At 35.9% G+C, this 16288-nt stretch overlaps 3 protein-coding genes across 6 annotated transcripts; 2 read left to right on the plus strand and 1 right to left on the minus strand.

Moving 5' to 3' along the window:
• The first annotated feature begins 958 nt into the window (after nt 1–958).
• Nucleotides 959–3235, plus strand: LOC111210881. Its single transcript, XM_022711626.2, has one exon. It carries the CDS (start codon nt 959–961, stop codon nt 3233–3235), a length of 2277 nt encoding a protein of 758 aa, XP_022567347.2.
• Nucleotides 3236–3655: 420 nt separating this feature from the next.
• On the minus strand, nt 3656–4185 carry LOC106453371 (uncharacterized protein At4g04775-like). The gene is made up of 2 exons (XM_048755398.1): nt 4030–4185; nt 3656–3958 (listed from the first exon to the last, which is right to left on the minus strand). Exons 1-2 carry the CDS (start codon nt 4183–4185, stop codon nt 3656–3658), a joined length of 459 nt encoding a protein of 152 aa, XP_048611355.1.
• Nucleotides 4186–11202: 7017 nt separating this feature from the next.
• On the plus strand, nt 11203–16253 carry LOC106450807 (protein DA1-related 2). 4 transcript variants are annotated; one of them, XM_013892576.3, is made up of 12 exons: nt 11203–11777; nt 11865–12013; nt 13378–13465; nt 13573–13690; nt 13957–14080; nt 14198–14281; nt 14365–14484; nt 14586–14798; nt 14891–14953; nt 15050–15165; nt 15271–15329; nt 15690–16253. In XM_013892576.3, the coding sequence occupies exons 1-12, from the start codon at nt 11696–11698 to the stop codon at nt 16025–16027; spliced, it is 1554 nt and encodes a 517-aa protein (XP_013748030.1). In that variant the 5' UTR covers nt 11203–11695; the 3' UTR covers nt 16028–16253. The 4 variants fall into 4 exon arrangements, with proteins under 4 accessions (XP_013748030.1, XP_022567340.1, XP_013748028.1 ...); XM_022711619.2 differs by having other exon boundaries at nt 11205–11777; nt 13960–14080; XM_013892574.3 differs by having other exon boundaries at nt 11519–11777; nt 11865–12040.
• The last annotated feature ends 35 nt before the right edge of the window (nt 16254–16288 follow it).

A 16288-nucleotide genomic window follows, 5' to 3' on the forward strand; every position in this document is an offset into this window, starting at 1 on the left:
AAAAATTACTTGATAGATAATATCTTACGATAGAAGGTTATGAAGTTTGTTTTATTTACTCGACTTGGTAAAAACACGAGAGTTATTTTAAATACAATATTTGCACCTAAAAAAAAGAAAATAGAATTCGATAAGAATTTGTTTAGGACTTTGGTTTTTATGGTTTAGTTATCATTTTTTAAGGGAAAATTGCCTAAACTGAATAGAAAAACAAATACATTGTCCATTTGCCATAAATCTATTTTTGGTCAGATTTAGACTTAGATACCCCTGATCAACTTTGAAAAATCATATCAATTAATTTAAGAATCAGAAAAATATGGAAAAATATACAAAATGTATATAAACAAGAGACAAACATATGAAAAATACTTTGGTTGAATAAATATTTGTGTAACACAATTTCATATTTTGGTCTACCGATAGCCGAAAACATAATCTAGTGCCTACGAGAATGTAGATTGCATATTCGGCTAACTACATGAATATCTGCAACCAGCAGAACGTTAAATCGGCAATTTGTTATAATTCTAGCATGGTAGAATTGAACGACTACTATTTATTTTATTTCTGAACTACGGTAGACATGGTAGAATTAAACGACTACCATATCTTTTATTTCTGAACTACGGTAGATTTGATTAACTATTATTTTCTAATATATCTACAGAGGCGAAATGACAAAATCTGCCATGTTAAGTTAGTCTGCCATAATATGATTCCATAATCTACCACATTCCTTTATTCTTCGGACAACGTAATGTAGGTTCTACGAATTTCGAATTGTATATTTTCCTTAAATATCTCCAAAATCTGTTAAGTGAATATATTCTAAATCTATTTCCCTTAAATTTCGTGTTTTCCAAATATTTTCCAAAAAAAAATCGTGGTCTTCTTCTTCGTTAGAGGATTTTGATTTTTTTTTAATCCAAAATTTTTGAATTTCTTATTGAAGAAAATGCATGTCTATGCTTCTTGTGGGTTGTGGAAATTTGATCCCCTTAAAGGATGGGGATTTGCGGTTGATAAGAACAAACGAGGTAGAGTATTGTACATGGAATTGACAAGTTCCTTTGAAGACCTAAGGCGTATGGCTTTCGAAGATTTTGGAATTGACCAAAACCTTGTCGAGCTTGAGTTAAGCTACTTACCTATGAAGTTAATCGGTTCAATAGACTGTCCCCCAGTTATCATTGAGAGTGATCGGCAAGTCAAAAATTTTCTTACATATGTACGTGGAAAATCTTCTACAAGGTTGTGTGTGTCTACTTCACCTATCAGTGGAAACAACGGCAACATTGGGGTTGATAATGAGAAATCTAACTCGCCTATCAGAGAGCAAGGTGAACCTTCCTCGTTTCCACCTCGAGATGACAGTGTTAGTTCATCTGAATCAAGCAGGGATGTTGAAGATAATTCTAACTCAAACGGCTATGAAGAAGATGAAGTTCTCGCCATTAAAGGAAAAGAAGATGATAGTGGAAAAAGTGTTCGGTTTTCTTTGGTGGATGTTGTGAAGATGGGTGAAACGTTTCAAAACAAAACCATGTTGAAAGCAACTTTGGAAATATCAGCAATGAAGCATAACTTCGATTACAAAGTTGTGAAATCTGATAGAAAACTTTGGTACATCCGATGCAAATACAACCCTTGCAAATGGAGTGTTCGGGCTGAGGGGTTATCAGGTTCCACATATTTCATCATCAAAAAATATGTGGCGAATCACACATGTGCTGCGTCGAGTATGAATAATGGTGGTCGGACAGCTTCTGCAAAGACAATTGGCGGTCTAATAATGCATAGGTATGATGGTGTGAAAGAAGGTCCCAAAACAAATGATGTCATACAGATTATGAGGATGGAACATGGATGCGAGATATCTAAGTCCTTAGCATGGGATGCTCGGGAGTTTGCAATTAGCATGGTTAGAGGTATTACGGAGAAGAGTTTTGGAAAAATTCCAAAGTACTTGCACATGCTAAGAGAAGCTAATCCAGGAACGCATACGTTCTATGAAATCGATGTTGATGGTAGATTCAGATTTCTCTTCGTTTCATTTGGCCAATCAGTACGAGGCTTTCAGACAGCCATGCGACAAGTTCTTGTTGTTGATGGGACATTTTTGAAGAGCAAATACAAAGGGGTTTTACTTGCTGCGACAGCTTTAGATGGAAACTCTAACTTGTATCCTGTTGCGTTTGCAGTTGTGGACTCAGAAAATGATCGTTCTTGGGATTGGTTTATGAGACAGCTAAAGGTTGTTATTGCGGACGAGCATTCTCTAGCTTTTGTGTCCGACAGAAATGCCTCACTTTGTAAGGCAATAGAGAATATATATCCTCTTTCTCAACATGAAATTTGCATCCACCATTTGTTGAATAATGTGGTGACACATTACAGAGGAAAGGGACTGGCTGGATTGATTGCAAAAGCTTCTAAAGCTTATAGAGTCATTGATTTTCAGAAGAGATTCCAAGCTGTGTGCAATATTAGTCCAGCTATTGGAAAATATTTAACAGATGCAGATGTTACAAAGTGGGCTCGCTGTCAGTTTCCAGGATTCAGGTATGACATCAGAACGACAAACCCAACTGAATCAATAAACTCTGCTTTACGCACACCAAGAGAGTATCCAGTCATTCCTTTGTTGGATAGCATCAGAGAAATGCTGACCCGTTGGTTCTTCGAACGCCGCACACGAAGCAGGAAGCACACAAAACCATTGACTATTGACATCGAGAAAAAAATAGACAGGCGGATTAATAAGGGTAAAACGTTTCTGGTTCAACCAGTTGACGAGTACCGTTTTTTGGTTTGCGGAGATACAATCGACTGTCTGGTTGATTTGGACAGAAGAATCTGCTCATGTGGGAAATACGACCTCCTGAAAATCCCATGTAGACACGCAATCAAGGCTGGTTTAACAGTTGGTCGAGCCCCATCCTCACTAACAGATGACATGTACACGACTTCCACTTGGACAACAGCTTATCAAGAAACTATCAATCCAATAGGTGTGCCGGAGGATAGTTGGGTTGTTCCAGATGATGTTCGGAATGCTAATGTGGAATCTCCTGAATCAAGAAGAGGAGCAGGAAGGAGAAGAAAGCGCAGATACAAGACGGTTGAAGACAAACTCCGTTCATCGCAAGGAGCTCAAGAAAAGAAGAGGCGCAGATGCAGTCGATGTGGCGAAGAGAATCATAACAGAGCTACATGTGACAGAGTTATTTAGCCAGTTTGTTGTTTTGGATTTTTGTTGTTTTTGATTAGCTTGTTTTTCATTATGGTGTTGGTTACTTGATTTAATCGTTTTGCTTGGTTTTGGATTTTATTGTTCTTGGTTATGGATATTAGACATCTTGTTATCTCTCTTGTATTTTTACTGCAATTTACTGCAACATTATTCTCTTTCGTACCCAATAAACTCAGACAAGAAGATTGTGAACTGAAACTACTAGCTTTGAAACAACAGAAAACAAACGATAAGTATTAGATTGTGAATTGAAGCTGATAATAGTCAGCAACCGAGAGTTAACAAGAAGCCATCAAGTGTATTATAGTCGATCATAATGAAAAAAATAAGGGAATGCAAACTTAAGATATTTTGAACCCATCAAACTCAGACGACAACCAACCAATCAACGAAACTTTCTCAGACAGTAAGAGAAGTCCATAATCCTACGATTGCTCCCACAACAACCATAGCCACCGTCGCAATTTTTAGCTTCTGTTTCATATCCTGTGCAACTCTAGCAAACTCCAAGTTCACCTTCTCTTTGAGCTTTTCCGACATCTCAGCTTCAACTCTAACAATCTCGGACTTTACTTTTTCCATAACCCTTTCTTCGAACTTCGTAATCTCTTGAGCAACTCTCTCATGTTTCGCATCTACCATCCGTATCTCGTCAATCAAAGCTTCATCAATCCATTTAAATAGATGATTCTCAGTTTTTCTCTATCGCAAAAGAAACAAAAAATCAGTCAGTATGATGTTAACTGCAACACGAAATCGAAACATGGACTTACATCTCTTGCGATTTGACATCTGTAGAATCGTCGATACTTATTCTCCGCCGTCAATGAACCAAAAGTGGTTATACCCTCGCCACACCAACATCTTGTGGGCACACCATGATTAGAGATTCGAGGAAAACGAGCAGAAGAATTCGACGAACTGGTCATTGTGATTTTGTTTCGAGACTCACAGGATTCGCAGACAAAGAACCCTAATCCCCTTTTCTCTCAACTTTATTTTCTTAAGTTTCGGCAAATGAAAAGAAAATCACGTGTTTGGGGGTGTGTGGATCCGGGTTCATGGTCGTGTTTTAAGAACTTTCGGGTGGGCCTAGTGGGTATAAACCATAAAAGGTTTATACTCTATAACCCTTATATTGGCTGCTAAAATACTACACCCTAATACAGTGAAATCGACATCTGAAAACTATAAGAAGACAAAATTTGAAAATACTAATTTCTATAACTCTAACTTAAAATTGTTATGTTAATATACTTAACTCTTATTTTTTTAACAAATTTTTTTTTTATTTTTTTATGTGATTTAGGATATTGTATTTGAAACCTATCTATATTAAAGTTTTTGATATAATTTCAAGCTAATTTAGGGTTTAGGGTATGAATCGTAGTTAATTTAGGATTTAGGGTATGAATCATAGTTAATTTAGGATTTAGAGTATGAATCAGAGCTAATTTAGGGTTTAAGGTATTTTAGGGTTTAGGGTATACAATTACACCCTATGTGATTTATTTCCTAAAAGTAATTCATAAAACAGTAAAATAGTAGCAAACCAATAATTCCATAACAATAAGAGTAATACAAGAATCAAATAACCAAGTCTTAAACCCAAAGATGAAACAAACTTGAAATCTAAGAGCATCAAGCAAAAACATCAAAAAGTCAACCGAGGTCAACAGGTTTCACCGGAGCACGCTTTGGAGGCTTAAATGTAGACATCCGAGACTGCAAGACAACATCATTTGCTGCTTCCCAAAGATCAAACGCTATCTTGTGTTGGGCTTCTTTGATGTTTTCGTCATTCACCAAAGAGAAATCTAAGCCAAGTAGATGGCACTCTATGAACTTCAATGAATAAGCACCACAATCATTACCACTCATGTTTAGGCCGCGCATGGGGACATATGAAACAATATATTATTTCACATTGAAATCTTTCTTCCTCTCTGGCGACTGGACAGCCTTGACGATTCGTGGAATGAGGACGGCAAAAGCTTCGACGACCCTGCTGTTCTTCTTACCCCCACAATCGAAGACATCAATTGTCTGGTTCACAAGATTGACGCAAATAGAGATCCAGTGGATTTGGTTAACACATATAGAGATGTAGAGACGATCGAAATCAACGCTCCATACTGAACCTGTGCTTCCATGATATGGAAGCTCGCCTCTTCCATACTCGAGAAAATTGTCGTCGATTTTGTACCCTCTCCTGTTTCCATCAAACTTCCCATAGGCCGTGATAATCTGATTACTGAACATACAGTTCAAAAATGCGACTCGGTCTGGACTCCACTGACGCAATGCTGTTTTTTCCCGAAACAAATAAATCATGGCGTCCATGTCCTGAAAAAGACAATTCAATTTTGTTTAGGAATGAGAACCAACAACAAAAATCAATTTGCAAAATATTTCTGAGCTAAACTCACAAAGTTCTTCAACCAAATATTAGGCCCAATTATCCGCGAGGCTAACTTTGCATCAAATGTAGATGGCCCAATCTGAAGTACTCTGTAAAGAGAAAGCATTGGTGTGATGTTATTTATGAGGTGGATTTGAAAAAAAATAAGTAAAACAATTCAAATAACTTACGTGGGATTCAAGGTCCATTCAGTTAGTTTGGCCCATTTCTCTTCTGGAAGGAAAACCAATTCGTAGTCTTTGGCTTTGCAACGAACTTCTATATCATCACTATCAATCAAGAATGGTGTTTTGAAGATCTCTGGCCAAAAAGAAGTCATTGGCGTAGTGAAATCAGAAGGTCCTTTGGACTGCTTGTCTTGAGATGGATCAAAACCGTCAACATTTGACTCTTGTGTAAGGTTGCCCATTGTCTTTTGTAAGTGCTCTTGGGTCCCTACATTGTAATCTAAGGTGCTAAATAAGCTGCCAAACACATCAGACATGTCTGCATCCTGGTTATGAAACACAAAACATGACATTAATAATTTTTAAAGAAATATTCCATCCTTATAATAATATCACACACGTGATCCAAAACATCATCCTTACATAAATATTAAACACAGCAAAGACAACATCATCCTTACAATAATATTACAAACCGCAAGAACATCAACCAAGTACATAAAAAAGAAAAGCAACCGAAGACATGAAAATATAACAGCAACCGAAGACATGAAAAAGGATCTACTTCTTGTTTACCTTTGTCTGAGACCTTGTCTTTGCAGCATTCGCAGGACCACCAATGTGAGCAGTCGCAGAAGCTCGACTGCGATAAAGAGCAGAAGCTGCACTGCGAGAAGGATCAAGACCACGAGTAGAAACCGAAGCAGGAGCTTCGGTAGAAGCCGGAGTAGGAGCAGGAGCACGACCAAAAACAGAAGCCGGAGCAGTAGCAGCAGCAGCAGCAGAAGGAGTCCAAAACGGATCAGCACCACGAGTCTGAGTATTAGCAGGTGCACCACCCTGAGTCTGAGATGAAAGGGTCTTCTCCTCTAATTTGATAAAGCGGTCTTCAATAATCTCGCGTACCTCGAGGCCTAAGGCAGTAAAAGAAGAGTTAAACATACTCTGGATATAGGACTTCATTTCCTCTTCAAGATCTCTATATTTCTCGGTTGATCTTTGGTAAAGTAACCTCTTCTTCCTCGACTCCGCACCAGTATCCCGAAACCTGTTCTTCCTCTTCTTAGAAGGAGACACACGGGTGCTTTCTATTTCTTCTTCAATTTCAGTATCACTTGTCTCTACAGCTGCTTCTTCATCTGAACCATCTTCCTCAGAACTGTACTGAAATGGTTTCACAGTTTTCTTATAAGCCCAAACATGCTTACTCCAGTCATACTTATTTCGCTGCATGTCTATGATTAGATCAACTCTTTCATCCTTCATCTCACAGGGTCGAGCAAACTCAGCATCAATAATCACGTCTTTGAAATTTCCAGATGTAGAAATGGATGGAAACACATCTCCCTACAAAAAAAACATTTTAAAACAGGTTAAAGACACAACAATTTAAGAACTATGGACATCAATAACATCAATTAAAGGAAACAGAACTTACGGTGGATGCCAAATTAGACTCTATGGTAATAATATCCTCATAGGAAATCTTAGCAGATCCTTTCCAATTCCTGCACCTCATGGTAGTCACGCCTTCTCTCAGTTTTTGACCCAAAAGAGACCCAATGTCCGGAACAGCCTCCATCAACCAAATCTGAAGTGCATACGAGAATCCATCTACGACATAACTGTTTTGCGTCTTCACTTTATCCCTAACTTTGATAATGGAACTCACCAGCATATCAAAAGAGTGAAGACCCCACAGATATTTCCTCATCTTCTCGAAGTCCATCACGAGCTTGATGTACTTGTATGGGATCCACACCTTCTCATCCTTCGCCATAAGAATACCAGCAATCACACACAAATACACCAACCTCAGCCTATCAACACGAGACCAGGTATTACACAACTTCACATGCACCTTCCTGATTTGCTGAACCGAAATATTTTTCTGTCTCCTTAGCAACTTACTCCAAAACCCTCCATCATATTCCCAGTCATCAATCTCCGAGTCGGGCTCGTCATTGTATTTCAAACCTGTGATCGCATAGAATTCTTGCATTGAAAATCTGAGAGGCCTCCTAGCGTAATGGAACCACAACTCATAACGCTTTGCAGTCAGAAGCTGCTTGCAAACGAAGGTGTGGATCGCTCTTGCCGAAAACTGAAGCTTGTGTACATAAATGGCCACAATCTGAGCAAATAGTGGATCCTCCGACACTTCTTTGTACTCGTCTGGACAGTACTTCGCCACCTTCGCAAGTATGGAAGTTCGACAACTGTTGTTGACCTTCTCAACTTGTGTTTCAGTTCCCTCTTTGAATAAGCATTTAGGCAACTGATCAATCGTCATACTTATGAACAATGAAAGAAACACAATCACTACAGTCAATATTTATAAAACAATTGCATCATAACACAATTCACAAGATAAAACAACAGTTACTAGAGATCGGTTGCTACAAAAACAAATTAACCAAAGCTCAAAAAAGTAGGAAACTTTGATAAGATTGAATCCTAAATAATTCACAGAAAAAAAAACGAAACTTATGAGAGTTAAAATCGATCTTAAAAAAGCTCAAGTAAAAGATACAAAGACATGCAAAAAATTCATAAACAAACCTGAGGAGAATCGATTGGTTTGCTTGAAACTATGGCTGAGAGAATGAGAGCGGAGCGGTGGGAGTGAGAGCGGAGCGGTGAGGCACGAGTTCAGTTATCGGCGAGGTACGAGCTTCGGTGGTCTTTGGCGACTTACTTGAGAACGAGCCGCGAAGTGAGACGAGGTCTCTGAGACTTCGATTGAGAAGAAGAAGAAGAACACCGCCGGACCAGAAGGACACAGGCGACGGCGAGATCCCCTTTTGGAGCACTTCAAATCGTCTTTTCTCTCTATCGCCAAAGGAGGAGGCAACAATTAGGGTTCCTCGGGGTTTGTCAATTTTTCCCAATTGTATTTTTTTTAATAATTAAATTAACAAAGAACTTTTGTTTTTAATTTTTTTTCTTTTTTTACATAATTAAATCAACAAAACGTTTAAAAGATTAGATTAGGGGTTTAATTGGGCTTACAGAAAATATTATGGCATTGGGACAACTTATAATTCATATTATGGCAAAGGGACAATGTACTTGTCTTTTTATTCCATATTTCCAATTTTCCATTTTTTTAGTCGTAAAACAAGTAACGAGTAATATCAAGGTGAGTCGTAACTTTTTTTGTGATACTTGTTATTTGCCTTGTATTTGCAAGTAGCAAAACTCAACGACTTGATACTTGACTAGGCAACGACGAGTACTTAAAAAACGAGGCGAATACAGGTCAAGTAGCGTATATAAGGCAAGTAACGACTATTGGTGCCCAGCCCTACTTGTTCGCAATGTTAACAACAATTTTTAAGAAAACTATAGTTGTGACACACGACACGTACGCTGAGGCCTAAATGAGCCCATCCATACAGTAGTTATACCTCTTTTTTCTTTCTTTCTTGATCCTAAAGTTCTTTTTTCTTGAAGTGAAATCCCGCAAAGGGTTTTGGTTCACTCTTTCCAACTCACCTCCACGTTTCTCATCTCTAGGCTTTTTTTCACCAAAGATCTTTACAGGTACAAAGTTATAAGAATTTTTAACAAGTTGGATAAGATGTATCATAAGATAAGAAAGTAAATTGATAGTTTTAGGTGATTAAAGACAAATGCTGCGGGTGTTGGATTTTGCATCGACTACTCCCTATAGCCTCACCTTTCATATGATGTATATACTTTTTCTTTGATAAAGTGATGCTTATACTTTATTTTGTAACAATAATCATATAAATCACAGTAAAATAAATTGATTTATCCATTATACAGAAAAAATGATTTAAGAAATAAACTGAAGGTTCAAAATATACCTAAACTAAGAAGCCTAAGTTTTTTTTTTTTTTTTTTTTTTTTGAAACTGCTAAGATTTTTATATTTCAAAACCAAATTTCACACAATACAGAAAAATCTCGAGATCACTTGTTTCTATTCAGAAATATGGAAACATCTCGCCTCAAAGCTCGTCCAAGTAGCATACACCACGGCAGGGAATCAAGTCATTGATATTCTATACAAAGCTGTCTTTCACGATACAACAATGTTTCTTGCGAGATACACCTTTTAAAATGTTGTCTACTGTCTACTACATATGAAAGGGAAAAACAATCACCAGCATGAAGAAACACCATAATTAACCACCGTTTAGCTTGATCAAGCAAATCAACAAGATTGTTCGAAACAGGCTGATATTGGGATCAGGAATAGGCGAATTGTTTGTAGCAAATCCATAGAAGCTAGAAGAAATCTGAATTCAATATTGTAATACAAATTCGACACAAAAACAAACTAATTCATTTTATTGGGGGGGGGGGGGTTGGGGTTGAATACAATTTAACTGACAGAGAGTGTTGTAGAACTTTGACAGTTTTGTAGAATATATAAAATTAGTTAAAACTATATTATAATAAATTAAACAGAATGTATTATTTAAATGAGATGTTCCCAAAATAAGCAGCTTTAATCAAAACAAGGTACGTGATCGTCCATACATAGATTGACTTTAGCAAGTTGATAAAGAACTGGTCAGATCTCAAGGTGAAAACTGGTCCTGGAAAAGCTAGATTTGATCTGATGCTGTCTTTAATACAAACTATTAACTTTGATTTATGAAAAAAAATTACATTAAAGTAATTGTAGGTTAAGCTTTTGTTCTGTAAAAATTGAGTGTTTTATTCCACTTTGATGCCTCAAATTATACTATTATAATTGGTCCTCTCCTTTGTGTTTTCATAAAGCAATTTGCGTTTAACGTTGCAAAAGCGCATCTTTATCGTGTACAGCCTAAAGTCACGCCATCACGCCACCGTAAGAAAAAGAGACACTAACAAACAAATAACATTTAACAATGTAAAGCACATAACGTAACAATGTCTTATGAGGACATGCAACTTAAAATTCAAATCCTAGATAAAGGTAGCTGGTGAAAGCCTAGCCTTTTAGTCCATTTATCTAATTAGGATTCATTTCTATACCACAAGATTTGAGGTTCGAATCCTACATACAATGCAATTTATTTTCAATTATGTAGATTTTAAGAGAAAATTTTGGAAAAAAAAATCAACATAATACAAGTACAACTGTACAACCGTTAAAAGTAAATCTTCATAAAATGCGATGCAAATATGATTTTTATATAATTTATAATTATCGATTATAAATCAATTTGTAATAATTATCATAATTTATAATTATTCTCTATAATAGATAGTGTCAAAAAGATAGTTGTAGCTGAAGATGCAGTAATTACTCAAGACTAAACCAAAATCAACACCTAAACCTAAGAACTAACCCTACAATATCATAGCAAACCAAAGTTAAACCACAAAACTTATTTGGTATAGTAGGACTGGACCGTGACAGCGTCGCCATCAAAACCCAAAAAGAAGATTTTTATTATTACTTTCGTTTACAATTTTCACTTTTGAGATTAATTTTTGAAAAAAATTGAAAAAGAGAGAAGCTTTAAAAGGTTTCAACTCTCTTCATCCTCCCCACACCGTTGTTTGAGATATTCTCCGCCTCAGCAAAAATATAAATATTCTCTAGAAAAACATCTCTTTCTCTCTGTTCCTTTCCTTTCAGAAGTTTAGCATCTCCTTTTCTTTCTTTTTTTCTTTATATTTTTTAGCCCGATCTCTTCTGCAAAGATTCTCTCTTTTCATATATGTTTTTATTCTCTCTAATAACAATTAATGACTTACAACTTCATCTTCTTCCCTCTTCCTTCTTCTTCCTCCTTCTTTGCTTCTCTCTAGGGCTGTCGTTTTCTCTTCACTCACACGTTTTTAAAGATATATAACACACGTGTGAGACATTCTTCATCCTCATATGGATTCTTCTTCCTCGTCCTCATCTTCTTCTTCATACGGTGTTGCTCATGTTAGCCATATCTCCAATCCTTGTATCTTTGGTGCGTTTTTTTTTCTTTCCAAAATATTTGCCCATGCACCGTGTTTAGAAACTTGCTAACCTAATAACGTTTTTCATAAAATAATAGGGGAAGCTGGATCATCATCTTCATCAACATACAGAGATAAGAAATGGAACTTGATGAAATGGGTGGGTAAGCTTTTCAAGAGTGGCTCTAGTGGTGGTGGTGCTCGCACTAATCATCATCCTCCTCAGTTTCAAGAGGACGAGAACATGGTCTTTCCTCTACATCCTTCATCTTTGGTAAATATTTTCTTAAAATATAGACTGAATAACTAATCGTTAAGGTTAATTAATATTTTCTTTCTTTTTAGACCCCTGCACATATACTATAGACACGTGATTTCTAATATTAAAGCAATATGCAAAAGACGTGTGAATATTACTACTGTTTTTCATTTTTTTTTTTTTTTGAAAAAATTCTGTTTTTCATTGTTTCTCATGTTTATCATGGGTCTTGTAGTTGTACATTCTGTGAAATTGTCGCATCCATGAAACTAATAATTATTTGGTACATTTGTTACCTAATTGTTGCATTGGCTTTTAATGCTTTAATCGAGATGATGTTACAATGTGACGACAAAGTTAGGTAGAAAGAGGTTCATATGTCGGTTCAATTAGGACAATTTCTTGTATACGACGAATATTAGCATTAGTAATAGTTATGAGTTAGTTTGATATAAGTATTAATTTTTGTTGAATTTCTGTGAGGGCAAATGTCCAAAATAGCACATTTCTAAGTTTATATCACAAAAATAGCACTCAAAAACTAAAATAACCAAAATAGCACATTTCTAAGTTTATATCTTATCACCAAAACCTCATTTCTCAATTCTAAACCCTAAACCCTAAACTCTAAACCCTAAATTCTAAACTCTAAACCCTAAACCCTAAATTTTAAACCCTAAACCCTAAACCCTAAACCCTAAACCCTAAACTCTAAACCCTAAATCCTAAACCCTAAATCCTAAACCCCACCCTTTAACTCTAAATCCTAAGTTTGTGACTTTTGATAAAACATTAAATGCTATTTTTGTGACTTTTGACTTTGAATGCTAGTTTGGGAACAAAAACTTGATTTAGTGCTATTTTTGTCTTTTTCTCTTTCTGTAATTATGGAATTCTAATTACTATATTAATACTAAAACATAAATTAATAAGTATTTTAATTTTATTTTCAAGTTAATATGACTACGTATCTCTTTGGGTTAGGAATATAATTCTCAATCCACGAAATAAAAATGAACACAAATCACCCATTACATGTTGGAAGAGTTGTATTAGATTTGAGGTGGCCTACTTTGATACCCATAAGCACTACTAACGATATTTAGTCACCTAACTAGAATCTCTAAAAGATGAAATCGATATATATGATGGACAATTATTTTTTTCTAATTTTTATATGCTAAACTATTTCATCAAAATATTTTTTTTTACCGCTGATGTCATGATAAACGAGTTAATTTTTACCATTTCAAAATTGGAATAGTACTGTCCAAATTTGCGACGTATAACCCATATAACTTGTTTACAAAAAGGTTCATTTACATTTTTGGATGGTCATGTTAACAAATCAGGACGATCGTTCGAGAGGGGCACGGGACAAAGAAGAATTCGATCGTGCAATGTCACTTTCTCGAGCTGACGATAGGAGGCGGCCACATGGTATCTCTTCTTTTACATTTATGAATACATATTAAATTAGAGAAAATCAGAGCTAATTAAACACATCATTTCTGTAAATTAGAGATTGAATTGTTTTATTTGAACAGGATATGGTTGGTCTATGGATAACAATTCAGATTTTCCAAGGCCTTTTCACGGTGGATTGAATCCACCATCCTTCATTCCACCTTATGAACCTTCCTATCAATTCCGACGAAGACAAAGGTACAACAAAACATATTTAATTCAGTTTTATGTAATAATAACTTCAAATTGTTTTTAAAATGCTATAAATATGGTGTTTGCTAAGTTTTATGAACTTCTCACTCAGAACAAATTGGTGATAAATGAACTAGTCCAAATCTTTTACTATTATCTTATCAAAACTCTAGAATCCAAATGTAGAGTTTACATTCTTACATACATTAGAGGTTAATGCTCCTGATCCATTAATATCTACTAATCTCAATAGTGTTTGCTATATTTCGTAGCAGAATATGTGGCGGTTGCAATCGTGATATCGGAATGGGGAACTACCTAGGATGCATGGGAACATTCTTTCATCCTGAATGCTTCTGTTGCCACTCTTGTCGTTACCCTATCACTGAGCATGAGGTATTTTTACATATATCCACACTATAATACATATGAATATATTATATAGTTGTATACTTGTATGTTTGAAGTGAGTTACTAAGGTTGTATGTTATTGTTTTCTCCCTTGGTTCAAAGTTCTCTCTATCAGGAACCAAACCCTATCATAAGATTTGTTTCAAAGAGCTTACTCATCCTAAATGCGAAGTTTGTCACCATTTTGTAAGTAACTATACAACCACATTATTGGATTCTCGCATGTCACATGTTAAAATACTGGACTAATTTCATAATACTCTTCGTAGATCCCAACTAATGATGCTGGCTTGATCGAGTATCGATGCCATCCATTTTGGAACCAAAAGTATTGTCCATCTCACGAATACGATAAAACGGCTCGTTGTTGTAGCTGCGAACGTTTGGAGGTAATCAAATATTAATAATGAAATATAACATCATATCGCTTCTTGATTATTGATAAGTTTATACAAATCAATACCGTTTTTTCTTTGTTGTGACCATGAAGTCATGGGACGTGAGATATTACACGTTAGAAGATGGGAGAAGTTTATGTTTAGAATGCATGGAAACCGCGATAACTGATACTGGAGATTGTCAACCACTTTACCACTCGATACGAGACTATTACGAAGGAATGTACATGAAACTTGAGCAACAAATACCTATGCTTCTAGTTCAACGAGAAGCTCTCAATGACGCTATCGTCGGAGAAAAAAACGTAATCAATGATCGTTAGACATATACATAACATTTTCTCCTTGAGTTTCTCTCAAATTACATTAAACTTCCTTTATTTGTCTTTTCCCATAGGGATACCATCACATGCCAGAGACAAGGGGTTTATGTTTGTCTGAAGAACAGACAGTCACAAGTGTAAGTCTTCTCAAAATATTGTTAGAAAGCTTAACTTAATTTCTGATTCTAAATAGTAATTTGCTCTGTTTTGTTTTCATGTTTGGCTCTTCAAAGGTTCTTAAAAGACCGAGACTTGGCGCTCACCGTCTTGTTGGTATGAGAACTCAACCACGAAAGCTTACACGAAAATGTGAAGTCACTGCGATTCTCGTTCTTTACGGCCTCCCAAGGTACTTAGATATTACTTGCTCAGCTCTCAAATTCGCTTTTGGACCATTGCATGGTCGATAAAGATGGCAAATGATACTAAATTAATGACGATTTGGTGGTTGAAGATTACTCACAGGAGCAATTCTCGCCCACGAGCTGATGCATGGATGGCTAAGGCTCAAAGGTACTTACTATACTCTCCATCCATTTCTATTCTTAACCAAAAGAGTGAGAATCTTGGTTTGGTTTGGTTTGGTTCGGTTTGAAATCGGATCAGTATAGATAAAATGAATAATTACGTAATTAATATAAAATATATGTAATATGCTTCACATAGTTGTAATATATAATACAATATTTTAATATTTACTAGATTGTGGTTTATTATCTTTCATTTCATTCATTTACAATATAATTGGTTCTGTTTATATTTTAGTTCCTCTTTTTGGTTTAAATAAAGTAATCCAACTGACTTATAAGCATTTGGAAACGTTTCTACAAAAGAAAAGCATCTTAACTCGTTTTAATTTATTGATTTCATTAGGGTATAGGAACCTTAACCCTGAGGTAGAGGAAGGTATCTGCCAAGTCCTCTCTTACATGTGGCTTGAATCCGAAGTTCTCTCAGATCCTCTTTCAAGAAACGTGCCCTCAACGTCATCATCAGGCGCCACTTCATCATCATCGTCCTCGTTTTCTAACAAGAAAGGAGGGAAATCAAACGTGGAGAAGAAGCTTGGAGAGTTCTTTAAGCATCAGATAGCACACGACGCGTCTCCAGCTTATGGAGGAGGTTTCAGATCAGCAAATGCAGCGGTTTCTAAGTACGGTCTGCATCGTACACTCGATCATATCCGCTTCACTGGAACTTTTCCTTTGTGAATTTACCAATGACGTCCTTTGTTATGTTTCTTTTATCTTTTACTATACGGTCTTTGATTTGGATTGGATGGATCACACAAAAGGGTTTGTTTTTAACTTTTTATAGAAACTCGGAACTGACTTTGTCTCCCCTTGGATTTTGAATGGGGAGGATTTGTTGATTGGAGGTTTTATATGAAAGACTATTGAATAATATACTAATAACAAAAAAATATCAATTAGTTTCGTACCAGTAATTTATGTTAAGACAAATTATGAATA

Source organism: Brassica napus, chromosome C4 (genome assembly GCF_020379485.1).
Source record: "Brassica napus cultivar Da-Ae chromosome C4, Da-Ae, whole genome shotgun sequence".
Taxonomy (NCBI): domain Eukaryota; kingdom Viridiplantae; phylum Streptophyta; class Magnoliopsida; order Brassicales; family Brassicaceae; genus Brassica; species Brassica napus.

What these genes read in the sequence shown, in the direction of transcription:
- LOC106453371 (XM_048755398.1), bottom strand. Translation starts at nt 4,185, where the DNA reads ATGACCAGTTCGTCGAATTCTTCTGCTCGTTTTCCTCGAATCTCTAAT. An exon ending in GATGTCAAATCGCAAGAGAT is followed by an intron (nt 3,959 to 4,029) that starts GTAAGTCCATGT and finishes CTTTTGCGATAG; the next exon opens with AGAAAAACTGAGAATCATCT.
- LOC111210881 (XM_022711626.2), top strand. Translation starts at nt 959, where the DNA reads ATGCATGTCTATGCTTCTTGTGGGTTGTGGAAATTTGATCCCCTTAAA.
- LOC106450807 (XM_013892574.3), top strand. Translation starts at nt 11,696, where the DNA reads ATGGATTCTTCTTCCTCGTCCTCATCTTCTTCTTCATACGGTGTTGCT. An exon ending in CTCCAATCCTTGTATCTTTG is followed by an intron (nt 11,778 to 11,864) that starts GTGCGTTTTTTT and finishes ATAAAATAATAG; the next exon opens with GGGAAGCTGGATCATCATCT. An exon ending in AAGAACAGACAGTCACAAGT is followed by an intron (nt 14,954 to 15,049) that starts GTAAGTCTTCTC and finishes GGCTCTTCAAAG; the next exon opens with GTTCTTAAAAGACCGAGACT.